This window comes from Heterocephalus glaber, unplaced genomic scaffold (assembly GCF_053883595.1).
Source record: "Heterocephalus glaber isolate CG9 unplaced genomic scaffold, H.glaber_assembly_v1.0 deba00001497, whole genome shotgun sequence".
NCBI lineage: Eukaryota > Metazoa > Chordata > Mammalia > Rodentia > Bathyergidae > Heterocephalus > Heterocephalus glaber.
In genome coordinates, this window is record NW_028258320.1 from 48,191,203 (window position 1) to 48,218,263 (window position 27,061).

Below are 27,061 nucleotides of genomic sequence, written 5' to 3' on the forward strand. Positions count from 1 at the left end.
CCTTTGAAAGCCTTCCTTCTCATTGACTTCCTCCTTTGGTTCAGTAAAATAACTAGTACTGCAATAACTAGTTGGTTGGTCTCCCCAACCAAACTGTGAGCAACTTAAGAACAACTTGTTCTTTTGGCTTAGTCCAGTGCCTGGCCCCACCAGAAGTTCATCCTTTGATAGGAAGTTCCCTCCAGCACTCTTCTCCCCTCAGGACAGCACATGTGGGTATTTATTCATCCTAAACGAGGCAGTCAGGAGGGGAACTTCCCCGTAGGTCACATGGCAGCTGTGTGGCCCCCTTTACCTTTGTCTGTGTAAGCATTTCTCTCCTGCTCATCCCAGATCTTGCCTCCCGCCAGAGTGTAGGGCGTGTACTGGGTGAAGAGGGAGATGACGTGGCACCCGGGAGGAGCCAGTGTGGGGTCCAGCGAGGAAGGGATGCAGAGCTCAATCATAGGCCTGTAGGGAAGCAGGAGGGAGAAGGGCTGGCCCAAGGGGAGGGCTGGGGAGCCACTGAGAGGAGACTTGACACAGTAACATCCCTGGGGCAACACTGGTGCTGGGCCACTTGTCACTGTCAGGCCACAGTGGTTATTTTCCATTCACCGTCTAGTTCCTCTCCAACAGCAAATCTCATCATCTCATTGGCTTTACCTTCAAACTACACCCAGACCTGGCTACTTCTCCTTGCTTCCACTGCCCACCCACTCTCCGGTCCAAGCCACTGTCCTCTTTCTCCCTTGGATTTTGCTTTAGTAACCAATTGCAACAAATGCCCTTCCTTTTTGTTTATACAGCAGCCAGGGTGGTCTTTCTAAAGGATAAGTCAAGATCTGTGGAAACTTTCCTGGAGTAAAAGTCAAGAGGAGTCCACCAGACCTGATAGGATCTGGCTGTCCTGGTTTGCAGGCCCTCAACTCTCAGGTACTTTCTCTCCAGCCACTCTCTCCTCATCCCTCTGCCTTCAACGTCACCACACAATCCCACCCCAGGGCTTTTGCACCCGATCTTCCTTCTGTCTGGATGTTCTTCCTCCAACACCATCAAGACCTGTATTCTCCCTTCCTTCAGTTCTCTGCTCAAATGTCCCATTACCAGAGAGGCCTCTCCTGGCCTCCTAACCAGTAAACCCTCTCCTTCTTCCCTGATTTTCTTCATGGTGCTTATCACTGATACATTCTGTGGATCATCCTACCTTCTCTCAGTGGAAGGTCAGCAACTGAGGCACAGGCCTGCTGTCTTTGCTTGGCACAGAGCAGGGGCCCCCAAACATTTACATATGGATAAAACACTTTGCCCTGCACTTTTCTCTCTAGGTCCACATCGTCTTTACCGTAAGATACAAATGTTTGTGTCTGACAGATCACAAGCTTTTTTTTTCCTCCTTTGTGCCTCTGCCTGGCCCCGAGGGCCTCTGACTTACACCCAGTACAGAGCCTTGTATGAGGAGGTTTTCTATCTGTTGGCTGACGGACAGGATGGAAAGTTGTGGGGCTCATAGTGTCCTTGTCTGCCTAGAAGATAGAGATACAGCTGGAGCAAGACATAAGAATGCTTTTAGAAGCTTTGCATGAAGGCAGCTTATCTGGCATAAGGGAAGGTGCCAACTAGGGGCTCAGTGTGTGCCCCATAGGTTTCTGAATCAGAGAACCTCATTTCTCTTCCAGAAAGCACCTTCTCTTCTTCCCAACACCAGCACTGTCCTGCTAACTTGTTGTTCTTCTGCTAACTTGTAACAATCCTTGACATGTTCTGCTCTTCACACCCACCTGTCTTGTCCACAGATTTCTCAACTGGGATGCACTTCCTGTTTTTAGATCTTAGATATGGAATGAGGCAGGTCCTAGGTCACCACAAAGGTTCAATGCCAGGCTGAAAGACCAGTTTCTGCTGTGTCTGGACAGCCACTTGTCACCCCTGGCCCCTGCCAGAACATCCAGGGGACGCCAAACTCGAGCCAACCTACCTGTGGGAAGGCAGGCCGCCCTTGGCATCTTCAAAGGCCTGATGGAGGAGAAGGGTGTTTTCACAGTTCAAGTGGATAGAGCACTGGTGATGGGGAAGCGGCTGGCCTCTGGGAGCATTAGGGGCTGCCAGAAAGTTGGGCAGCCTATCCACAGCCACTGAAGAACCAAAGAAGAGGGTCAGATCCCTGGCTGTGCAGGGCCCTCACTCTGTAATCATCACCCGGCTCACCCACAGGTGGACTGGAAGCCTGAGAGTGTAAAGAAGTGGTTCCCCTTCAAACTGGGGGTAGGCTGGAGGTCAGGGGATGGAGACAGTGTGGGTGGGCTTTCTCAGACATGAGCATTTCCCACTCAGAGAGTGCCAGAAGACTCAGTTCTGCCATCGGGTGTTCTTACCATTGATCTTGGTAACAGGAGACTGGGTGTTCAGCTGGGAGATTCTCTCTATGAATGCCTCCGGAAGCCACTCCTACAGGGAGAAGACTCTGTGAAAGGCTATAGCCAAGGCCCCAAGGGAAGCTACCTCCTTCCTTTGCCCAGGCGAGTCCCTCAAACTGTCTCTGGAAATCCTCTTCATTCACCAGAGCTTAGCCAAGCCACCTCCTCCTCCGAGAAGCCATCCCAGGCCGTCCCACTCAGCCTTACCCCTTCATCCTCTGAGCACTGTCAGCAACTCCCACCCTGCCACTTTTCTCTTCTAGTCTATAAGCTCTGGAGGTCTTGGTATTTCAGAATTGGTTTAACTTCACAAGACTCATTGAACTGATGTTTATTAAATTTTTTTAGTGGTAAAAGAGTGGTGTTGTGTCTAACAGTCCTCAGAATGACTGGTGATTCTGTGCTCACATATACATTATCTGATCTTCTAGGGACAGAGAAAGTGTGGTCAATTGCAATAATTGCCCCAAATTCTCAGCCCTCTCTATGTGAATGCCCTTTGTCCATATAACTTTGGAGTATCCTTCCACTCTATGGGCTTGGCTGTGAAACTCGCTTTGGCCAATGTTAGAAAGTAAGATGCAAATAGAGCAAACAATATGATTTTTTCGTGACTGAACTTGTTGGCTTTTGCCCTCTGCCAGGCCCTGAGAACATGCCTGGACTACTGTGCTAGAAGGCTCAGAGACACGTGGGGAAGAGTCAAATCACCTTGGTCATTCTACCAGAAACTGTTCTGAACTAGCCACAGCCAGCTGATTCCCAGTCACGTGAATAAGTACAGCAGAGCTGGTCGGCAGACCGCAGGTACATGAGCAAGACTTGATCACTGCAATTCAGCCAAGATCCACCGAATTCTCCGTGTCTGCAAGCTACTATTTCTTTCTACTATCTGCCCCCGCAACTTTGTTTGGCTGTTTTGCAACATCAATATGATGACAGACCTTTGACACAGACAGTGGAATTAAAGTTGATGAGAGAATAGAAATCAAGATAGCAGGAAAGTTGTAGAAATAACTGTAGATAGAAGGTCAGATATGGGTTCTAGGGCTGGCTCAGCAAGTAACTGCCAGCTGCATGGCCTGGGTCACATTACCGCTCTTGACCTTCCTCCTTACCTATGCAGCTTCACCTTTTTCTTACCTGCCCATTACTTGCCCACTTTCCCAAAGAAGGAGACTTAGCACTCTTATCTCCCATACTTGCACAGTCCCGGTCCCCTTGGTGGCCCTGTGTTCCAGCCCCTCTGGCAGACATCTTACCTCCACTCTCGCCTCACCTGTGGCGTCAACTTCAGGAAGGTGACCTGAGGCGATGCACTGGACAGCACCACTTTGCTCCTGACCTCCAGGCCATCCTGTAGTACAACTCCTTGAACTCGGCCTTCACTGTTGACTTGTACCTTAGCCACTGTCTGGAGCCCACCAGCAAGAGGCCCCAGAAGCCCCAGGAAGGAAACTCAGATTAAATCTGGTTGGATTTCCACTGTTTGTGCTGCTCCTGGGCACTCAGGGTTCCTCCTCCCAATCTAGTCCTCCCAGCTTGGTAGCTTCTGGAGGGGAAGCCTTAGCCCAAACGTGGCTTAGTGACTGGTGACTTCAGAGGAGATGGTCTGAAAAACTGATTTCTTTGACCACTGCTCAGCCACTACAGGGTACATGACCCTACTAATGCCTGGATTTTAAGCCCTACCATTTACATCAGGAAAACAAGGGACCTCCCAAAGTCCACTGTTCTGTAGCCTTGCCTATAATTGGGGGAGGGGCAGGCACTCACCTTTTCAGTGAAAATACTTGCACCATGCACAGTGGCTGAGCTTGCAATGGCATCAGAGAGGGCACCCATGCCACCCTGGACATAGCCCCAGGCACCCCTTATTCCCTCCAGGCCTCCCATCACATGATGCAGCAGAACATACCTAAGGATAAAGCACAAAACCAGGTGCTGGAAATGGGATTCCACCCGTTTTAGGTCCAAATATTGCTTTTTGTCTAGTATCTTCAGCCTCTTCTTGCCCCCAGCCAGCCCTTTTCATGAGCCTTTAAATGAGCTCAGGTCCTTTTTCTTCTCATTCTCCCTGCAAATGTATTCAAGTGCAGTGCCTGGCTCACTGAGTGAGCTCAATGACAGTCGCTGCTGCTGCTCCTGCCCTTGTTCTCTCTGGGGAATGTGCTCCACTCCTGCTGGCCCTCAGTGCCCTCACTCACCCACTCCCCGGAGTGTGGGGACTTGTCATGGCTCCAATCACAGCATCTGTTGCTAGAGTGGCCTTTAGAGGCTCAGACTCAAACCACTGATCCAGCACCTGGACAGCAAAGTCACAAAGAGAAGGGCTTAGGGACCTGGCTAGCAGGATAGGTGCCCGGTCACAGCTCAGGCCTGAGGCTGGGAAGCACTGACCTTAGTAATGGGAGCTGTGAAGACCTGGTAGTACTGGGGAAGCTGGGCCCCCAGGATGCAGCCTAGAAAACAAAACCCACAAAACAGGAATGAAGACAGGCTGTGAGGAAACACTTTGATCTGGGCCTACAGGACAAGAGAACTGGGGTATGGGAGCTAGGGGAGCATTGGTGGATGCAAGCCACAACCCCATCTTTCCAGATGCATGCCTAGGACCTCCTTTTAATGTCTTTGAACTTGTTTCTTTATCTGTAAAATGGGAGTCATACTTCACAAGGACTATTGTGAGGATTAAATGACACATGTAAAGCATTTGCAAGTTCATAGGCACTTGATTACATTTAACTGTTAGTATTATTTTTGGAAAATTTTTAACTTTTACCTTATTCCCTTACTTTGAACTCTGTATGGTGCACTCCCTGGGAGGAGTCCATTTCTTTGATATGGACACAGCCTTTGTTCAGGCTTGATTTCAGCCACACCAGCCTGAGACCTCAGTGCTGGTTCCAGGTGGACTCAGTGGACATAGTCTACTAACTGGTTATGAGTGGCAGCTGTCTTGGAGGTTCAAGTTAAAATCCAGGAATCAAGAAAACGGGTTCTCCCACCCCACCCATGAAAGCCTCTCCTCATGCTCTGATGGACTCACCTGCCTTCAGCAGGGGCTTGAGGGTGGACAGGGCCTTCAGCCTCTGCAACAGAGAGTCATGCTGGAAGGCCGCCATGTCCACAGGGGCTACATCCAGCAGAGGGTCAATGGCCAGTACCAAGCGGCTCATGTACTCTTCATATCTGGGAAAGGCCTAGAACAGAGCTCTAGATCAAGGCTTCACACTTCAAAATCCCACAAGGACAGTATCTCCATGTTCTGCCCTCCTTGCCACTCCTACATGGCCACCACACTCCACAGTAGAGCCCTGATAGTTCCTTAGGCTTCATTTTCTGTGTAGCTTGGTGTGGTCCTGCTGAGTCCTCCTACATCCAAGTCTGTGTTGACATCAGCACCAGGAAGAAAGCATGGGAGAGGCCACAGAGACCTCGGGAATATGAAAGCTACCAGAGAAAAGGGTTTGTGTAGGCCAATGCAGCCATAGAAAACTGGCAAGTATATGAGGGTGAGGGTGCTGTGATAAGAACATTAGAAGTTTTTCTCTCTGTCCTTCTATCTTTCCATATGTGACTGGTAGAAGTTAGACCTGTCCCACAAACCCCAGGGTGCTGATGTTCTTTCCTCATCTATCAGTCTGATGTATCACCTCCTCACACCCAGCAACAGAAGTCTGTATCCCCTCACCCCATAAGCCCCAACAGGAGAACCCATTTTCCTTAGCATCCTTTCTGATGCCCATCCACCCTCCACTAGACCAGTGACAGGGGCAGGAATGGGTGCCCATGCCATTGAAGGCCCTCCTGATGCGCACCCTAATGCTTTTAATGTGGGCTCAGCTATATCCATGAATGCACCCATGGAATTATAGTAAGTTACATAAAAAAAAGTTCTGTGTTGAAGGAAATTTGAGAAATCTTGATAAGAATGAAGCTAAATAGTTTTCTCAGCCATCCAGGGAGCCGCCTGGGCAGGGCCACGTGGGCAGAGCACCCTGGGCTGACTGAGCCCAGCTCTGGCAGCAGGCAATGCCCACTTGTGATCAGGAGCCAGTGAGGACCCCCTGGGTACGCCCACCACCCACCTGTGGAGCTGCACGGGGTGGGGGGGGCACCTGCAACAACAGAAGCCCCGCCCCCGCCCCCGCCCCCTACCTCTGGCCTCTTGGCTGTGTAGCTACCTGGTTCCACACTACAAAGGCACAGGGGGACATAAAGGCCACTGTCTTGAGTTGCAGAAGTGAAAATGTAATAAAAAATTTACCAACAAAGGAAAGCCCAGGTCCTGATGGCTTCACTGCTGAATTCTACAAGACATTTAAAGAAGAACTATCACCATTACTCTTTAAACTCATCAAGGAAATTGAAAGGGAAGCAAGGCTTCCAAATTCTTTCCTGGAAGCAAGTGTTACTTTGATTCCAAAACCAGGGAAAGACCTAACCAAAAAAGAGAACTACAGGCCAATCTCCCTAATGAACATAGATGCAAAACTCCTCAACAAGATACTGGCAAACAGAATACAGAGGGTCATCAAGAAGATCATAAGCCCTGACCAAGTTGGATTTATCCCTGTGATGCAAGGATGGTTCAACATTCGTAAATCAATAAATGTAATACACTAAATTAACAGAGTCAAGGACAAAAACCATATGATCATCTCAATAGATGCAGAAAAGGCATTTGACAAAATCCAACACCCATTCATGATAAAAAACCCTACAGAAAATTGGAATAGAAGGTCTTTATTTCAACCTGGTCAAGGCTATCTATGAAAAACCAACAGCCAACATCATACTAAATGGTCAAAAGCTGAAAACTTTCATGCTAAAATCAGGAACAAGACAAGGATGCCCACTATCACCACTCCTGTTCAATATAGTTCTGGAAACATTAGCCACAGCAATTAGAAAAAAGAAAGAAATAAAAGGAATAAAGATAGGAAAGGAAGAAGTTAAACTGTCATTATTTGCTGATGATATGATACTGTACATAGAAGACCTAAAAAACTCTACCAAAAGACTTCTAGACTTAATTGACAGATTCAGTAGAGTACCTGGATATAAGGTCAACACTCAAAAAACAATAACCTTCTTGTACACAAATAGCAGATTCACTGAGAGAGAAATTAGGGAAACAATCCCTTTTACAGTAGCATCCAAAATAATGAAATGTCTAGGAATCAGTCTAACGAAGGAAACAAAAGACCTCTACACTGAAAACTATAGCACTCTAAAAAAAGGAGATTGAGGAGGACATAAGAAAATGGAAAGACATACCTTGTTCCTGGGTAGGAAGAACCAATATAGTGAAAATGGCCATATTTCCAAAACTACTATATAGATTTAATGCAATGCCAATTGAAATTCCAACAATATACTACACAGAACTAGAGAAAACTATCCATCAATTTATTTGGAACCAGAAGAGACCTAGAATAGCAAAAGCAATTCTAGGCAACAGAGACATGGCAGGGGGTATCACAATCCCCCACTTGAAACTATACTACAAAGTCACTGTGATAAAAACAGCATGGTACTGGCAAAGCAACAGACCCAAGGATCAGTGGAATAGAGTAGAAGATGCAGAAACAACTCCAGACATACTCAGCAACCTCATCTTTGACAAAGAATCTAACCACCCTCATTGGAGGAAAGATAGCCTATTTAATAAATGGTGTTGGAAAAACTGGATTGCTACCTGCCAAAGATTAAAACTAGACACATACCTATCACCATGCACTAAACTAAGATCGAAGTGGATTAAAGATCTAAATATTAAGACAGAAACACTAAACTTGCTGGAAGATAAGTTAGGTAGAACTCTTGAAGACATTGGCATAGGAAAAGACTTTATGTATAAAACCTCAGTAGCATGGGAACTAGCACAAAGAATCAACAACTGGGATCTCATTAAAAAGCTTCTGCACTGCAAAAGAAATCACCAACAGAGCTAAGAGACAACCTACAATGTGGGAAAAAAATTTTAGCAGCTGTACCTTAGACAAAGGATTACTATCTAGAATATATAAAGAACTGAAAAAAATCAGACCTCCCAAATTCAAAGACCCAATTCAAAAACGGGCATCTGAAATGAACAGACATTTCTCAGACAAAGAAGTAAAAGCAGCAAATAAATATACGAAAAAACGTCCAACATCAGTGGTCATTTGAGAAATGCAGATGAAAACAACACTGAGATTCCACCTCACCCCACAAAGAATGGCTGCTATCAAGAAATCAACCAACAACAAATGCTGGTGGGGTGTGGGGAGAAAGGAACACTTCTCCATAGCTGGTGGGAGTGCAGACTGGTGCAACCACTGTGGAAGTCAGTATGGAGAAACCTCAAAGAACTAGGGCTAGAGGTCCCATTTGACCCAGCTATTCCCCTGCTGGGGATCTTCCCCAAAGAACTAAAAGAATCATACCACAGTGATATATGTGCACCCATGTTCATAGCGGCACAGTTTGTAAGAGCTAAAGATTGGAAACAGCCCAAGTGCCCATCAACTGGAAACTGGATGAAGAACATGTGGGCTTTTTTTTTAATAAAGTGGAGTACTACTCAGCCATAAAAAACAAGAAACTAGAGACGTGTATAGCTAAATGGATGCATAATGAGGCCATACTCATAAATGAAATAAATACGACACACATGTGTAAATATCGAATAGTTTCTCTAGTATGAGAAACTGAAAGTGTAAATAAGAATTAAAATGATTAAAATGAATAATTGATAATTTGAAATAGGAAGAAAAGGTCCAAAGGGGTGGGTGGGGGGGAGGGGAAGGGGAAAGGAAAAATCATGAGAAAAGAAAAAAATGGAATCAAAGTCTATGTAAATAGGGAAGGGTGGAGGGGGTGAAGGGCACACAGGTAATGGGGAAAAAAATAAGAACCAAGACACATCATGTACAGGTACAAGCACCCAATGATAAATGTAAATGTACAGTTTACCTAAAATGTACCAATAAAAGAATTTAAGGGAAAAAAAATAGTTTTCTCCAGAGCAAGCCTTTAAAATAACAACTTGCTGGGCCGGGGATGTAGCTCAGTGGCACTGCGCTTGCCTTGAAAGCACAAGGTCCTGAGTTTGGTTCCTGGTATCAGGAAAATAAATAAATAAATAAATAAATAAATAAATAAATAGATAGATAGATAAATAGACAGAAAAAATAACAACTTCCAAAGACATAACCCAAACTGGGTCTCCTTGTATTCCATGATGGGAAATGAGCCCTGGCCTCCTGCTTATGTGGTTACTAACAGGCAGGGCCACAGGTAGTGCTGTGCGGACTCCTGCCTAAGGCATTTGAGATAGGCAGGGTTTTGGAGAAGGTGGAGGGCCTGGTTCCCAGGCCATTGCACAAAACAGTCACATGAGAAGGACTTGGAAAAAGCAGTTTTAGAAACTTCAGCCTGGTTTAGAAGCCTCTGGTTGAAGAGGTATGTACCGTACGTCTGTGGTTCTCTAGGTTTTATCAAAAGTTTGGTTAAGACAACAAAAAGTGGGGTCAGGAATTTAGCTCAGTGGCACCATGCTTGCCTTGCACATCCCTGCTACCAAAAAAAAAAAAGACAACAAAAAGCAATGTGCCTGGATTATACTAACCTAGGTTCTTCTTATAAATATGTCTCCACTGAGATCTGATTTAATGCAATTTGTATTAGGCTTGGTATACAAATGGCCATTCAAAGACTCTTTCCCTAGCCCCAGAACTCATCATTTCAGGCCCATTATATTGTCCAGTGACTCATCTGGACAGTTACCCAGTCAATTCCTAGATTGCCACCCAAGAAAACAGCGTACTAACTGTCCAGTGTGTGTTTTCTCTCACAGATCTGCACACCATCACGCACACTTTATTGTCTTGGGTGCCAGGGGATTGATGCCAAATTGAATGAATATTTTCTTAAGTTCCTCATCCAGGTCATTTTATCCTTAATTGTCTCTTATCTGCCCTTCATCTTCCTTTGTGGCTTTCATGTAGATAATCATTTGGGATTCTGTCTGAAAGCAGGAGGGAATCTAGGGCACACATAGTAAATGTACATACCAGTGGATTCCCTTTTGAAATTCAGCATGCGGAGGCCATTTGACAGTGGCTTCATACTGAACATACACAGGTTTGAGGGCTTTAATCACTGCTCTCCATCCCTTCTCTTCACAGTGCTGAGAGCCAAAGCTTTCTTCCAGGGAAGAAAGGATGGCCTGTCCAAGCTCCCACAGCCTTTGGGCACTGTGTTCTAGGACAAGTCCAATCAGTCCTTTCCTTTCAAGAACCTTATCCAGGCTGGTGAGTGAGGAGGAGCTCAGTCTCTGGTCACTTTTCCTACCTGGGCATCTTTCTGTGAGAACTGGGCAATCTGCTTCTGGTTTTCTGCCATGTCTGTGCCCAGCAGAAGGGACCTAGGCACCTTGCTCCCTGTGCCCTCTTCCAGCATGGGGGTGAAGGAATGGGGATTTCGCAGATGAAGCCTCAGCCCATGTTTCTGCAGGACACAAAGAGTACAGGCAACATTTTAGGGATTTATGGTGTCTGCTATTTACCTTTCTCCAATTGTGTTTGTGTGACCACCTGGGTAGCTGTATGCAGGTTCTGAAGGTATGGGGTCCCGGTTTTCCTTTTTTAAATATAAATTTATAAAAAGTCCTCTCACCAAGGCACTAAAGGATAGACCATACCACACCATGCCATACTATGCCTTTCTTGTGCCAGGGACAGTACTAGGGTTTATAATTACTATCTCACAATATCTCTGTAAGTACTATTATCCTCTTTGTACAAATACGACAATAGAAATTCAGAGAAGTTAAATAACTTGTCCCAGATCACTATAGGAGGTGGACCTAAGTTTCAAAATCACACTGCTGTGACTCCCAGCCCCTGGGTCTCAGAACTAATCTATAACTGCCCCACTTCAGACATAAATAATTAAAATTTAGAGAGACACATAAAGCAATGGTTATGTGAAAATCCATACATATAATGTAGATATATTATTTACATCAAAAATTTTATTTACTTTGAAGACTCACTTATTCTAGGGTCACTTTAAATAGAAGTTCCCTTGAAGTATTTAAAATATGATTTAATTTACAGATATTTGCCCTGCACACAGGACTTTACAAGAGCACATTTATTTCTCTATGGAGGCACAGACACAACAAGAGATCCATACTACTAACCTAAGTGAACCTTATTATGGCTGACGTCTAGAGACTTCCTTCCCTATATCTGTGACCTGGGCCCTCACTTCTTTGAGGTCTCTGCTCAACTGTCCTTTATCAGCAATGCCTTCCCTGACTACACCAGCACTTACTGTCCCTTCACTCTGTATTATTTTCCAAAGCCCTTGTCATCACATGGCTAACTATACATCATGTTTCTTCATCTTCCGAAGTAGAAGAGAAGGTCTATGAGGTCAGGGCACTGTCTATTTTGCTCACTATTGTATTCCCACATTGAGATTCAGGGTACCAGCAAGCATTCTGCTGACTAGAGGGGTGAAGGCTATGCTGAAGACAGGTGTCACCCCAAGGGACAGAAATGAGATCTGTGAATAGAAGTGTTAGGATGACAGAAACCACAATAAGCCCTTTCCAACAAGTACAGTTGGAACTGTCCAAATCAGAGATGCTCCAGAGGCACAGGATGGCCAGGCATGGAGCATTTTGTAGAGGATATCCTGAACACAGGATGAGGCTGGGGTGGGAGAATTTTGTGTCCTTTCTAATGTTAAGACTGAGAAATCTGATTCCGAGTTGGAGGATCCTGTATTTTGTACCTGTTAAACCCCAGGAGCATCTTGAGTTCCTCTCTCCTCCTCACTCTTTGGCATTCCAACCAGAGCTAAGTCTTGTCAGCCCCTACTGCACAAGCAGTCCACATCTTTCCACATCTGCTGTCTTGGTTCAAGCTGCCATCATGTGAAGCACTGTGGCAGCTGTCTCATGGATCTACTTGTGAACCCCTCCTGCCTTCATTATGATCCAGATGGACTGATCTTGTATAAAGTCATGAATCTCATACTCCACTTCCTGATTAAACACCTTGGCTGGCTTCCTACTACACATGGATAAAATGTAGGGCCCTCACATAGCTTGCAAAGTCCAGTTTGAGCTAGCCCTTGCCCCTCCCCATGTCTGCTGCCCCTCTGCCTGTCACTGGTCTGCTTTGGTCACATTGACCTGCCTTCTGCTCATGCCTGCCTCAGCCTGTCAACTTCTACTTCCCTCTGGGTGGAACTCTGCTCAGATGCTATACCACATTGGCCAGTGACTTCAGTTCACATATTACTCCCTCAAGGATTTCTAGGTCACCAGTGTAGGCTGGGGCCTCCAGACTTTCCCTATCATATTGCTTACTTTCTTTTCTTTCTGCCACTTACCTCTGCCTGAAGTTCTGTTACTATCTCCAAGTTCACCAGTGTATCCCAAGGGCCTCTCCCAGTGCTCAGAAGAGCAGGTGCTCAGAAACATTGACTAGACAAATCAATAAACCTTCCTTATAGGGGACCCAGAAATTATTTCCAGTATAACTAATCGAACATGAGTTATTTTTTGACTGATTCTAGGACTTTCTCTTATAAATGGTGCCTTTGTTATTCTTAACTGTTTTAATCATAGGGAGTAAGAAGGGGCGTTTAAATATCCACTTATGGCCTCCATGACATTTATTTGGAGATTTGTTTTTAAAAAACAAAACCGGAACCATTCTCTGATTATCTGTGTAATATTCAGCATGCCCAGTCATTCCAGGTGGAAATCCTTGGGAAAGGTAGATCAGAGACCAGTGATATGGAAATTTAAAGGGTGGAGTTCTCAGTTGTTTCTGGGGGCCTCCTGTTTTAGAATGATCTGAGGATGTTGTAAAATGCTGGTTCCTGCACCCCACTGTTTCTATAAAATCAGGCTTCTGAGCAAGAACATTTGGAAATGTCCAACTCCCTACCAGTCCCCAGCTCATTCTTACCTATCTGCAGGTTTGAGAGCCTTGTCTTAGAGAGAGTTCCTATAGTAAAACATGAACAGAAGGAAACCTGGAAGATCAGTAAGGGAAGGAAGGGGACAGAAGTTGCCTCTGGCCCCCAACATCTGACACCACAGTTAATCAGTACACTTATAAATTGCCCTTAGCTATAGTGTGCTATGGGTTAGAGACCCCAGACCAAACCCTAGGCCCTGGCTAAATTGTATTCAATTCTGGTACCAGTGTATATTCTTTCTCCCCCGCCGCCCCCGCCTCATAATTTCTTACTTTGGCCTTCTGTCATTACCTAATTCACAGAACTTTTTTATAGGAACCAATTTGAGCAGCCAAAGAGCTACAAACAATGGCTGAGTATTATGGTAATTTCAAACTTCAAATTCAGAGTAAAACTGAATAAATATAAATAAATTCAGTAAAACTGAATGTCAAAGTACACAGCAGCTGGCAGCTGCTTGAAGAGGGCTGCCCCTTCGTGGGGTGGTGGTAAAGTTGATGGAAGGGGTGGGGGAGGGGGGTTTGGGAGGGGCAGGGAGGGGCAAGTTGATGAGCAAAGTTTAGCAGGCTAAGAAAGCCGGCAAGAGGCAGGTGGAGCAGAGCTGGAAGAGGTGAAAGTTCAGGTCCCACTTCTGCTCATGCTTCCAAGAATGGTAACAGGCCCTAAAGTTTTAATGAAGGCAGAAATAGGGCTTTGCAAAATTTGGTACTCAAGGCTCAAGGGAGGTATTCTACTACTGTCAGGTAAGACACTAGGAAATGACAGGGACAGGGCCAAGCTAGGGGGGCCCTGCCTGCCTAAGGCACTGCCATGTGCCTCCATATAAAATGAACACCTGATGTTGACAAACAACTCTTTTCAAAAGAGGGCTGATGTTTTGGTGACATTGTCCCTTTTTAAATTTTTTTGGTACCGGGGATCGAACTCAGGTCCTTCTGCTTGTGAGGCTGGCGCCAGAACTACTGAGCTAAATCCCCGGCCCCATTTTCCCATTTTTTGATACATTGGTGGGCTAGAGAATATTGATCTGTGAAACACACCAGGAGACTGTGTGGGACAGGCAAGCCCTGGGCTGGAAGAGAGAGCCTTCGGGTGTGGGGAGTTGCCCAGGTACAGGACAGGCAGCCCTCACTCGAGGCAGGGGGAAAAGATGGAACTGCTGCCCTCCAGGCAACCATAGATCACAGGGATTGCTCTACCTTTAGCTCCAGGTCAGTGTAAATCTGTGGCCTCAGCAGGCTGAGGAGGTAGGATGCTCGAGAGAATTTAAACCCTAAAACCAAATACAAGAATAATCACTAGTGGTCACCCTCCTGCCCCCCTCAACCTCTCAGGGCTTACCTGGGATGATTTCCTCAGTGACAGCAGCACCCCCGATCACATGACGCCTCTCGAAGACTGCTGTGTTCACCCCAAGTCTCTGCAGGTACGCTGCCTGGGGGCACACAGGGTCTTCCCCTTATCTCTCTGTAACTCAGGGACCCAAGGGCTGACTAGTGGTCTCAGGGTCCTCACTGCAGGGCCAGCCAGCTTGCCCACCTTGGTTCGTGCTGTTAAGGTGTTTCCTAATTTCAGACATGCCTGCTCCTGATCCCTCTGTGTCCCAGCTGAAGGCCTCCTTAGAAGCCTGGCTGTCTTGGGAACTTACATTGCATCCTGCCCACCCTGCCTGATGTCCCTCTCTTCCAGGTGGGAGCAAGCCTCTTTCCTTTCTGCAAGCACAGTAAGAAGCAGCATGGTGAGGTTGAACTTTAGGATGCAGAACCGGACTCCCCAGGTTCAACTCCTCATTCTCTTTTAGCTGAGGCAGCTCCAGTACTTTATCTGACTGACCTCAGTTTCCTTGTGGAAAAACGGGGCCAATGGAAATAGTGCCAACTTAACCTACTTCATCGGGCTGCTGTAAAGATTACCTGAGCTACTCCCTAGCAGGGGCTTAACATGGTCCCTGGCATAATATATGCAATAAATGAAGCTGTGGCTATAGCAGAACTTTATTCCAAGGGAAGAAATGATGCAGGGGCTTCTGTTAGTTTTCTCCAACACTTAATGGAAAATCAATAAATTGAGCTAATCCTGGACATACAGTCCTACTCTATAGTACTAGCCTTCCCACCACTACTAAAACCAATGTGACAACAAGGAAAGTGAAGTTTACAAGTCAAACTTTTTTAAAAGTTCACTTCACAACCACTATATGCTAGACACTGTGGCTACATCTCATTTAATCCACTCTACCATCCTAGAGGTAAAATGAGCACCATAGTTCTCTTCATTTCATACATGGGAAAACTGAGGCTCACTGAGGTTAACAGCTTGCTTCAGGTCCCAGAGCTGATGAGTGGAGCTGTTGGGAAGTGAGCCCAGACAGTCTAAACCCCAGGATCTATAACCTTAACATATCCACTGGGAACAAACAAGGACAGTCTCTGACATTTGGAAAACGGCCTGGCATGCAGACATAAGCACACTATCTATTAGATATAAACTGTTTCACAGAATGACAACCTCGAACAAAGTTACTCTGAGACCATGATAAAATGAGATGCAACAAGCCCATTGCAGTTTTGTCTAAACACAAACAAAAGCAAGGTCCTGTGCCATCCACAAAATATCAAACACTCCCTCTCAGTCAAAATGAACAATTGCTATTTCTTCACCAATTACTGATGTCCTCATCTAATCTCTGCTCCCTTGACAAGATTTACAGAGACTCCCAGTCAAAGGGCCATCCTTACTTTCTGACGGTGTCTAATCTGGTGAAAACTTCTACCTTCTCAGGGCTTCCCCTAAATTATCCAACCAAAGCTCAAATCCTGTTCCAGGTTCTTTCTGACAGCTTCTAACTGAGATGCCCCATGATTCCCCAGTGTGTTTCTCCCTTGCTGCAATGAGTAAGAAACTCAACTTGGATAACCATAGCTGTGATCCTGGTGCCCCTTGGAGGACACTAGCCTTCCCTGGGCTGAACACATCCAATAAGAGCCACCACTTGTGACAAGCTTAACATGCCAGGTCTGTGCTGCACACTGTTACCTTCACAGCATCTCTGCAAGGTGGGAGCCGTTATTCCCATTTTACTGTGGCCCAGAAAGGCCATATGAATCACCTTTACAGAGAGAAGTGGTAGAGCTGGGACACAAACCCATGTTTACATTAATAATAAAACCAGTTAAAATTATTGTAGAATGTTCAAATAAAACCGATGCATCAGGCAAAGGATTAAGGGTTAGCAAATGTCCCTTGGCATCTCACTGTTTCTCCAAGTTTCCCTATCTTGATATTCCAGAGCTGCCACTGCTTTCAGATGATGGCCCACATTTGTTCTGTGGCCTCTTTGAGGTGTATGGGCTCAGGGAGAAGCACAGCTTGGGGGTGATTCTGGCCCAGCTAGTGTGGGATCTAGAAGCCAGCTGTGCTAGCATAGGGTCCCCGGCCCCTCTGTGAGGTGGGGCTCCTCACCTTGCCAGGGCACACTTTGGACACAGGGCAACTATGTGCTCTGGGTGGTACACCACTTAAATCTTGCTGGGGAGCACAGTCCCTCTAGACAAGGACAGTCCTTAACCTGGAGTCAGAGTCCCTTCTAGCCCCCGGTCCTGATCCTCAGGCTCTAATCCACTTCCTCTGGGCCAGTTATGTGTATGTCTTCCCATTTTTCATCAGCACACTTCTCAATGCTCCCTGACTGCCCACAGGGCATGGGGGGACCACATGCCTTAGGATAGGCCAAGAGAGGGAACTGTGACACCCTCCCTGACTGGCTGTAGATGGGTACTGGGAGAATGGACAGCTGTCCTGGGCCTTAACCCTGCCTGCTTCCTCATGCTGTTGCTCAGCGTGCTGGGAGTCACAGGCTCCAGGGCCAGTGACATGGGGCCAAAAGGGAAGTACTCACAGCCACCAGCCCATTGTGTCCTGTAATGAGAAGGGAGGGGGGGGAGAATGTCACTGGTCAGTGGACAGATACACACATTCCTTGGTGTATCAGGGATGAGGTCACTCATCCCTGCCCCAGTCCAGAAAAAGCACTGGTGCTTCTCTCCAACCTGCACTGGGATGTGAGAACAGCCAATTTAGGAGGAGTCCGAAAACTACAGTTCTTGTGCTGGCTTGAAAAGAATGATGCCCTCTGGCTTGGTCAGTAGCTCCATACTGAAGTGAGGGGCAAGGAGAAATCCACGATTGCCTGGGCTTCCATCACTAGGGGAGGAACAAGTGGCTGTCAGAGGGGGAATCACAGGTTACATTGTGGGAAAGGGCTGGTGTACATGGGCCATCCAGGTGAGTGGTGCTCAGGTGGGAGCTGCTGTCCTGTGTTTGTTCCCCAAGTGTGGCTCATGAAGGGCCCAAAAGGGCCCAAGAGGGCTTTACCCATGTAGAGGTGTCTCCACCAATCTACAGTGTTCCAAAATGACATGAAGAGTAAAAAATGAAATCAACACATATAGCTTCAAGGTGTGCTTAAGGGTGCTAGCTGATGGGACAAAGTTTTTTATCATATAGTTTTTTTCTAAAAATATGAGAAGGGCTGCTGCTGGGCTGGTTTGGGGGTCCCACGTTCCACAGCAAGCCACGAATAGTGAGTGCCTCTCCAGCTCTGACAAGCTCAAAACCACCTGGGAAGTTAGGTGAGGGTCAGTTCCTACACCCCTTTCCTGGAGGGTCCCCAACAGGTTGGCGTGTGCTTCCTGTTCATTCCTGCTCTCTGATCCATGCCGAGCACACAGGCCCTAGGTTGAGCTGGTCTCTTCCTTTCCCTACTCAGGAGAAAAAGCAGCTGGTAGTGGAGAATCACTTGTCAGCAGAGATCAGGCCCCAGTGGTTGGCAGCCAGCCCCTGGACTGGTTCTTTTTCTCCTCGGTGATAGATGGCCTCTCTGAGTCTTTAAATGTCCGTAGATGGCCATGATTTCTGAGCAAAGACCAATGCTGACTCAAATGAAATGCTCAATTATTACTCGGACAAATATTCATAAGCAGGAGAGCATCAATGACTCACATGATGAAATTTTTTTAATGGCTGGGTCATTTTTAAATTTCCCACATAAAGACTCCCAGAATTTTGGAGGTCACTCAGCCAACTTCTCATTCATTAATGGAATCTCTGAAACTGAGTTTTTCAAACCTTTTTGAATATGATCCACAGAGAAAAAAAAAAGTGCCTGACACCATGATCTGGCATATACTACATGAATAAACATATTTCACAGAAATCAAAGTTTCATGAACTAATATTAACTTTCACCATGTGATAAGCATGTGACAATCTATTTGGTTATATTTCTTTTTAAAAAGTGTTGGAAATTTTTTCTAAGAAAGGTTAAAAAAATATGCTGGTTGGGACACATGAATGACATGAACTTGCAGTTTGAGAAACTCTTCCTTCCATATATCCCACAGGTTCAAGGTAGGCGGTCTGTATGCTGGCTCTGCCACATACCCTGGTATGGCCCTCAGAGAGGCATTTAACAGTGAGGAGCCTCATGCTCCCTAATGTATTTGAAACAGAGAGGATACTGAGAACCTTGCCGTGTTGAAAGAGGATTAATCACTATCTGCAAAGCACCTGGCCTTAGCAGGCCTCCAATAAATATGGTAGCTATTTGTCTTTTAGTTTGTGTGATTATCACTCTTGGAAAACTAACATCTTCCAGGCAACTGGATGTAACCTGTGATACCCCTTCTGATAGGCACTTGTTCCTCCCCTAGTGATGGAACCCCAGGTAACCAGTTCAATCATGGTGGGTAAGCCCAGAGATGCACAAACAGATCTCACATGGCAAGGGTCCAAAAGCTCAGAATCTTCCCAAGTTCCAGTAGAGCTCTCCTGCGGCCTTGGGAGATCCTAGGCTGCAGGCTTGGCTCATCCCCAGGCTGCCGCCCTGGCTCCTCAGTCAGCAGAACCTTGAGAGGGGCTGCCCTGGCACAGGTTCCGTAGCTGCCTGCAACAGACACACTCATAGCACTGGTGGGGGTATGTGTGCTGATGGCACACACAGTCCTGATCGCCTGCTACGAGGCCTGAAAATCTGCATTTTAACAAGCTCCTCAGGTCATTCTTGAGCACATTTGGTCAAATGGTGAAATCAGGGTCTTTTTGAAGAGGCTGCCAAGTACTGATGACTTCAGGGACTCAGATATAACCCTTACCTCATAAGATGCCACTCTGTCTTCACTCAGGCCTGAATCCCTTTAAATCAGGTTTCAAGGTATGTTCAGCAATTAACAAAGGCATGTGAAGGAAAAGCGCTCATGCTGGGGTACACTCACCAAGGCAGCTGGTGCCCCAGAGTCCACTTTGCCAATTAGGAGCCAGCAACTGGGCTGTGACTAAATGAAAGGAGCAGGAAGCTTCTCTGAGGCTCAGAGGCCTGGGTGCTGCCCTTCTTGAGCCCACTGAGTGTGTGCTGGAGCTGTTCCCACTGTCCAGGGGTTTGTCGATCAGTTGTCAAACACAGCCATCAGTAAAAAATAAATTATATAAGCTTCCCATCAAATAAATGATATTAAAAATAAAGGTAATAACTACCAAAAACTCATTGCTTTTTAATTATTTTACTACATTTGCCTATGGCCCATGCTCTTGTAGTTGGACACCTGCCTCTATGCACCTGAGTGGTGGATACAGAGGGATGTGCTACTGCGTCTCTCTCCCAGATCGTATGCAGCTGCCTCAGTTGGTAGAGAAAGGCCAAGTCCATGTGGAAATACTTAATATACATGTCAGCACACAGCACACATCAAGGCTAGATCTACTTAGGCTTAAGAAAGTGACTGCAGGCTAAATTTAATCATGCCTCGAGTCTGTAGCTGTTACATTGGAAATAAACAGCAACAAAAATGGAGAAAATATTCTTCCAGCACCAGGAAAATATTCTCTGACTAAGCAAAGTCATTCTTATCACTGAAGAAGGAATAGAGTTTTGCTCTATTTCTTAAAGTAAATGAAAAGATCAAGCATTCCTTTCAGAGCTACATCCACTTGTGAATGGCAATGAATGGTAGGCTGGCCACTTGAATTTGGCAAAAATGAAAGATAACATTGTTAAGAATCAACTGGCAACCTGGTGCAATGGTACATGCCTGTAATCACAGCCATTCAAGAGGCTGAAGTGGGAGGATCACACACTTGAGGACCCTGCTTCAAAACAAAATAAAAAGGGCTGGATGTAGTGCAGTGGTAACATACACAAGATCTTGGGTTCAATCACCAGCACAAGGGGAAAAAAAGATTCAAGTGGCTACCTGGAATTTAAATTAAGAGTGTTATATATTTGACTTGTTAAACTGTGTGCTGCATTCAGTGGCAGAGAACTCAGTGGTAGAATCCCCAATGTTGAGGAAAAAACAAAAAACTCTGTGTACTACACATCTTCATTTCAATGAAGACACTATCAGCTCCCGCTTTTAGACACAAGAGAATGAAGATGCCAAACCAGAGGGTTAACTCTAAAGCTGTGGGAAGAGCATTCAGCAGCATTCTGTGCCCTCTCCAAATGTGGGTAGAAGGCCTGGGGGAGGGGGTAGTCTCACCCAGTCACCCAGCAAACTTGGGTACATTAAGGGGGGGTACGGGTGTGTGTGGGGGGTCTGCAGGACCACAGCAGCAGGGTCCAAACGACTGAGGGAAAGGTAATAGAGGCCATTACCCTTGGAGGGTCTCTGGGACTCAGTTCCGTATTTTCTTAACATTTTTATGATTCTGGTCAGCTTTATTTTTCTCATTTTGCAGGAGACACAGGGAAGCCCCTGAGCTCTTGTCATTCTTGATGGCAAGACTTAAGAGCAGAGAGGGCAAGTATTTGCCCTCTGGCACACAGCAAGCCCAGGGCAGAGCTGGCCCCAGAACTGCAGACTCCCAGACTAGAGAGCCTTCCGTCCTTGCCCGTCTCGGCTAAACCTCTGGCCAAGTTGTGCCCAGAGGAGCGGAGGCAGTGGGGCTCAGTAAACAACCCCTCCCCCCAGGCCTCGGCGCAGGGCTGCCTGACCGCCTTCGGCTGTGGCTCCTCTGCTTTACCTGCTCCTATCACCACCGCATCGTACTCGGCCTTCACGTGTCCCCCAGCTTCTGAGTGAACTCGTCTCCAAGCAAGGCGGGGAGAGACCCCCACAACCCTACTGAGACCTCGGAAGCTAGCAGCCATGTCTGCCTCTAGGAATGTGCCAGCAGTCCGCTCGGTGCCCCGGCCAGGCAGAGGGAGGGGCTGGAAGAGGAAGTGGGAGGAGCTGCAGGCCGGCTGTCAGCTTTTGGCCTTGGGCCACACAGTGTGCTGTGGTCAAGGGAGGAGGGTGCCTCCAGAAGGCCGGGGAGGAAGGTCAACGCTGACTAGGGCTCCTGGGCGCCAAGCGTTCTGTGGATGGTTGTAAGGGCAGGTGGCCAGTGGTGGAGCCAGGGGCCCCTCCTCTTTCGCTTATTGAAAGGAAACTCTCTGGGACACACTGCATGGCAATCCTGCAGAGCGGGAGAAGGATGGCCATGTCAGATCCCACCCTGGCTCCCTGTCCTCCTGCAGGTGGTGGCAGCTTCATACTCACAGGCAGCCGCTGACGGAAGAACTACCACAGCCACCTTTAGCATTATCAGGGCTAGGGCCTCGTCTGTGGCCGGGAGCCCCTTACTCCCCTGCCTCATTCTCAGCGGGCTGCTATAGTCTTCCAGAGACTGGGGTCAAGTTCACGGTCTTCAGTTCTCAGAGTTCACCTTATTTCATTGAAGGCCTGTCTTTTGGCACTTTCCACATTTTCTAAGGATCCTCAAGGATTAAAGATCACATCTGTAAATATCCTCAGCTAAGGATTTACCATCTTGGGTGTTGAAGCAGGAGCTCCTTTGTTCCTAACACCCCTCCACAGATGTTCTCCTGTATGAGAAAGGGCCCTTGAGCTCTGACCCTGCAGGCAGAGTGACTCTCAGAACTGGAAGATGTGGAAAGATGGCTCTCAGTATGGGCTTTCTGAGAAGCCCTCTACTCTCAGCGCAGGCCTTCTTCACACCAGCGAAGGTTCATACCATGTGTGGATCTCTGCTAAAATTCAGTTCAGACTATTCACCAAGGGTTATTTGTAATACAGTTGATTGTGCTTATTCACAGGTTCCACACTGTGAATTCAATCAACTGAAGATAAAAACATTTGAAAAACAATGTCTGCACCCAATACATACAGATGTTTTTCCTTGTCATTCCCTAAGCAGTACAGTATAGCAACTGTTTACACGGCATTTACCCAGTGTTAGGTATTATAAGTAATCTGGAAATGACTTAAAAGTGTAAGAGACAACCATTTTATTTAAGGGACGAATACCTGCAGATTTTGGTATCCACAGCAGGTATTGGACTCAAACACCAATGCACAGTCAGGGATGACTGTGTAGAAGTCAAGATACTCCATTAAACTAGATAACTCACACCTTGTGGCTACTAAAATTTAAGAGGGGACATTAATTTTTAAGAATATTAGGTGTCAAGCAGTGGGGGGCTTATAGGCTAAATTATTTTTCCTTTGTGCTCTTCTGTGTTTTCCACACTGAATATTTTTAATTGCCACCTATAAAATCATGGTATTAAAAAGGAACACTGATCTGTCGTCTCCATTGACACTGCTCCTCACTGCCACCTTCTAAGGACTCTAGCTCTTAGCACCTCTGTTCTCTTCAAACCTGACCCCTGCAAAGGAAAGACCAGTCCTTGCCTAAGTGTCAGCCCAAGGCAGACACAGAAGGCTGGGCTCTCGTGCACAACTTGGGGCATCCAGTCCTTTCTGCAGTGACTGTGTATTTCTGCTGCACCTCTTCTCACAAGCCAAGCACCACCTCTTTGCCCAAGAGGAGTGGATACCCCTGTGTCCCAGCACTCTTAACAGACTCTGTCCTGGTGCCCATCCCAGGGAAGGAATCCTTGGTTAGAAGAGAGGGGCTAGAGCCCTCAGAAGTTGTCTCAATCCAGGGTACACACTGACCAAGAGAATCTGAATTGCTGGGCGAGGGTCTGGAGCTCCGAATCACAGCCCCAGAGGAAGTGAGCAGGCTTGGAGGGTCCAGGACCTGCAAGAGCTTGTCAGCATCAACAAAAGGTCCAGAAGCATAGGCACTTTAGGCTTGGATGCCGACAAAAACCAACATTTATTGAGTATATATCAATGTTGAGTAATCCTCCCAACTACCCTGAGAGGAAGGTGTTAACATTTTAAACATGGGGAAATGGGCATAGCATGTCCAGAGCTACAGAAGTGGCAGGGGGAGGCAGCAGAGCTGGAATTCAAGCCAGCCAATGGAGCACCTTTCATCTGGGGTAGGAAAAAGAGCCCCTCAGGCAAAACAGCAGCGGTGGTGGGGTGGGGTGGGGGGGTGGGGTGTAGGTCTACAGCAGCCTGAGCTCCAAGGACTTCCTCCCTCTCTCCTGGGGACAGAAGTAGTTTTGAAAAAGGAGCCACTGCCATCTCACAGCCATAGCTGTTGTAAAGAGGAAGCCTGTGACCTCCCTTTCCCTCCGGTGGGGAGGATTTGGGGGCCTGCTTGTTATGCCATGTGGAGGTGGTCCAGGTAGGGTCTGAGAAATCCTGGGGCTGCTCTGGGACCTGTGTGTATCCCCAGGAGGCTACTGGGGACAGGAGGGAGGAAGCTCTTGCTCAGAACATCTGTAAGCGGGGTGGCTGGAGAACAGGCACATGGGCCTACTGCACACTGGGCAGTGCAGCCTGGCTTAGGGCAGGGGCAAACGAGAGGCCTCACTCAGGCGCCTGGCCAGTTGGCTGGCCTGCTTCACCAGTAGGTCAGTGGGGATGACGGACAGGTGCAAAGCCAGCAGCTCATAGCACCTGACAGCCTCAGCTGGGTGACTCTTGCTGTAGTAGCGCAGGAGCTTCCTGGGGGAAATGGGAGGACAGAACTCAGGAGCAAGGCCTTCGCACTCTTCCCACACCAGGGGCATTTCCTGGGCAGCCAGTCAAGTGCTCATCTCTTGGTACTCTCACTGGGCCCCAGCTCCTGGGCTGGTAAACCTGTCTCCTGTTCCTGATGACCTAACGTTTTGGCCTTAGCTCTGAGCCACAGTTCCTCTCTTGGGGCTCAGTCTTCACATGGCTGAGCAATCTAGCTAAGGGGAAACAGGGGAAGGTCTGGGCCCACACAGATGTTTCCCCATGGTGCCAAGACGGAGCCAAGTGTAGGACAGGCAGGACACAGATGTCCTCTCCAGGAGGTTCCTGTCCCATGGGATGCCAGGCCAGCCTGTGAGGGGTCCCCATCCTGTGAGAGGTCCCCATCCTGAATGGGACATTCCTGGAGGAGTTGAACCCTGGGGGGCTGGCCTCATCACCTACACCTAAGGTACACAGGGCCCCACATCCTGAGTTGGCATCACCTGTAGTAGTCACCTCCCAGCACACCAATGGGGACTGAGTCGTCAGAGAGGACAGGCACCTCAATCATCTGGAGTTTGTAGCCCTGTGGAAGGGAAAGAAGGTCTTGAGACAAAAGGGGGGTGGGTGGGTGTGGGTGAGGAATGTGGGCCTGAGGGGAAATGAACTGGGTTGAGCCCTGGCATGGCCTACAGTGTGCTTGGTGCTGGGAAAGTACCTTCATACAGGAAGGCAATGACATTGAAGCACTACTGACTGAGTCACTGCCTGAGGCTCCATCTCAGTGTAGGCATGGATCCATTGCATTTACTTGGATACTGCCTGAACAGTGGCACAAGTCTGCCAGGTAGTGGGTGGAGGGACCACAAAATTCGATGCCAGAGTGACAATATGACCTAGGTTCTGGATCCTAGCCACTGTGCTTCCCTGTTGTTACACTAGAGCCAAGAGAAGAAAGACTGACAGACTGAACACAGTGCAGAAAAAGGGAATTCAAGGGTGGCTCAGGACCATCCTGCCCAGAAAGCCACCACACGCACCATGTCGTTCTCAAACCACAGGAAGTAGGAGCAGCAGAAGTCTCCATCATGGGACAGCAGTGTGGTACAGCCCTTTTGCAGGTACCTGCGTGCCAGCCGGATCAGAGACCAGACCTGGGGAAAGGCACAGTGTTCAGCCACCCTGAATGGCACACCAGGCAGCCCCTCTTACCCCTAAAGGAAGAAAGGAAGGACGCAAAGCACTGGGCTGAAATACTCCTGGAAGGGATGCAGGGATGGATGGGGTCCCCATCTAGCAGTTGTAGGGATAAAATAATTTATATAACTGTACTATATATACAAGTCACAAACTAGTAAACCGCTCTTTCAAGACAGAAAACAGCCAAGGACAGTGAATGAACATGATAGGAGATCAAGGTGTGGCCACCCAGAAAGGCCCTCTGCATAGCCCCTACTTCACCCCTCCTCCAAGGGCTGGGCTGTAACACACAGGTCCACACAGGTCCACACCAGGAGCTGGGAAGTGTGTCTGAACATACAGACACCCAGAGCTAGGCAATGTCCTCTGCTCTGTGGGTCAAGTACAAACCCCTGATGAAAAGAGTGGACCCAATGGATCATCTGCCTTAGGCTCCCCTCTCCTGGTGATGCTGTCCTACCTAAGCAGGGTCTGTAACCGAGGCTATGTGAGAGATGCCCAAGGGAAGACAGTCTGACTGCTCAGTTCTCCCCTTACATTAGGTCTGGGAAAAGGTCTTGTGAGCACTCTCACTAAAAGCCCCAGAGGAAGGTCAATATGAGATTCATTCCATACCTGATCACAATGTACTAATTAAATCTATACACAGATATACAGATTGGCTTTATTTTAGAGGAAAGCAACTTGACAATATGCATTAATAACCCCCAAAACACTCCTCCCATGGACTTAGTAATTCCATTTCTTGGAATTTCTGTTGAAGAAATAATCAGAGATGAGAACTCAGGTGTATGCATAAAAGATGTGTATTGAAGAATTATAACAACAAAAGCTGGGAGATAATCTAAAGGTTCAAACACTAGGGAAATAGTTACATGAATTATGTCACATGACGGACTATTATAGAGTTGCTAAAAATCATGTATTGGAAGATTTACTGGCATGAGGAGAGTGATGTGGAAATATGGCAAACACAGCTGCAAAGACAGAGTGAGTTCAAATGCAACAAACTGCATAGACAACAACAAAAAGCAATGTGTCAGGGAGCTCAACTGTCTCTACAGGGAAGGATGAGGCTGAAGTCAGCAGTGACAAAAACTGTATCTGTATTTTATGCCATACAATTATGCTAAATATTTTATATGCATCATCTCATAATCTTTTACAATGATACAGTGTCCGTACAGTAAGACAGTGTTCTTGTTTCCTTTGAAAAGGAACCTGAAACACACAGCTAGTGAGAGGCAGATCTGGGTTTCAACACAAGCCTTCTGCTACCCAGCTTATTTGAATCATTAGGATAGACTTTATTTGGACAAAAAACAGTTTTTCAGAAAGTGGTAGAAGCCAGATATGGCAGTACATGCCTGAATTCCAGCACTCTGGGAGTCTGAGGAAGGTTCCAATTTCAGGCCCAGCCTGGGTAACTTAGTGACTTAGAGAGATTTTATCCCCCCAAAATAAATAAAATAATAAAATAAAATGGACTGGGGCTGTAGCTCAGTGAAAAGGCCCTGGATGCAATTCCCAGTACTTCAAAAAAAAATGGAAGGAGAATTTCCTTTTCCCATACAAAAAAATAAGTTATGCACAAAAAAATAAAGTCAGTTA

General features: G+C 47.0%; 2 protein-coding genes across 27 annotated transcripts in view; both read right to left on the reverse strand.

Moving 5' to 3' along the window:
- Pyroxd2 (pyridine nucleotide-disulphide oxidoreductase domain 2) overlaps positions 1 to 21,616 on the reverse strand; it is a 38,013-nt gene extending 16,397 nt beyond the window's left edge. For 4 of the 19 annotated variants that reach the window (XR_015440400.1, XR_015440399.1, XM_087185103.1 and 1 more), the window contains exons 1-14: positions 21,411 to 21,610; positions 19,664 to 19,723; positions 17,290 to 17,309; positions 14,733 to 14,826; positions 14,591 to 14,664; positions 10,740 to 10,895; positions 5,446 to 5,599; positions 4,797 to 4,858; positions 4,604 to 4,701; positions 4,173 to 4,314; positions 3,676 to 3,810; positions 2,355 to 2,427; positions 1,958 to 2,114; positions 296 to 450 (exon numbers count right to left, since the gene is read on the reverse strand). Coding sequence is in view for 7 of the 19 variants with exons in the window: in XM_087185103.1 (XP_087041229.1) it covers positions 296 to 450; positions 1,958 to 2,114; positions 2,355 to 2,427; positions 3,676 to 3,810; positions 4,173 to 4,314; positions 4,604 to 4,701; positions 4,797 to 4,858; positions 5,446 to 5,599; positions 10,740 to 10,895; positions 14,591 to 14,664; positions 14,733 to 14,826; positions 17,290 to 17,309; positions 19,664 to 19,723; positions 21,411 to 21,537 (1,507 nt within the window). In the remaining 12 variants the exon portion in view is untranslated. Of the gene's footprint in view, positions 1 to 295; positions 451 to 1,957; positions 2,115 to 2,354; positions 2,428 to 3,675; positions 3,811 to 4,172; positions 4,315 to 4,603; positions 4,702 to 4,796; positions 4,859 to 5,445; positions 5,600 to 10,739; positions 10,896 to 13,378; positions 13,424 to 14,590; positions 14,665 to 14,732; positions 17,310 to 17,440; positions 17,595 to 19,169; positions 19,336 to 19,663; positions 19,724 to 21,410 lie in introns of those variants that run through there. The other 15 variants (XR_002392599.2, XM_013069926.3, XM_087185105.1 and 12 more) reach the window with 14 other exon arrangements.
- A 1,878-nt stretch (positions 21,617 to 23,494) lies between these two features.
- The window catches only part of Hps1 (HPS1 biogenesis of lysosomal organelles complex 3 subunit 1), a 34,279-nt gene continuing 30,712 nt past the window's right edge, over positions 23,495 to 27,061 (reverse strand). For all 8 annotated transcript variants that reach the window (XM_087185101.1, XM_004838641.4, XM_087185102.1 and 5 more), the window contains 3 exons: positions 25,291 to 25,404; positions 24,754 to 24,836; positions 23,495 to 24,256 (listed from right to left, as the gene is read on the reverse strand). In XM_087185101.1, coding sequence (XP_087041227.1) covers positions 24,094 to 24,256; positions 24,754 to 24,836; positions 25,291 to 25,404 — 360 coding nt within the window. In that variant the 3' untranslated portion in view covers positions 23,495 to 24,093. The remainder of the gene's footprint in view (positions 24,257 to 24,753; positions 24,837 to 25,290; positions 25,405 to 27,061) is intronic.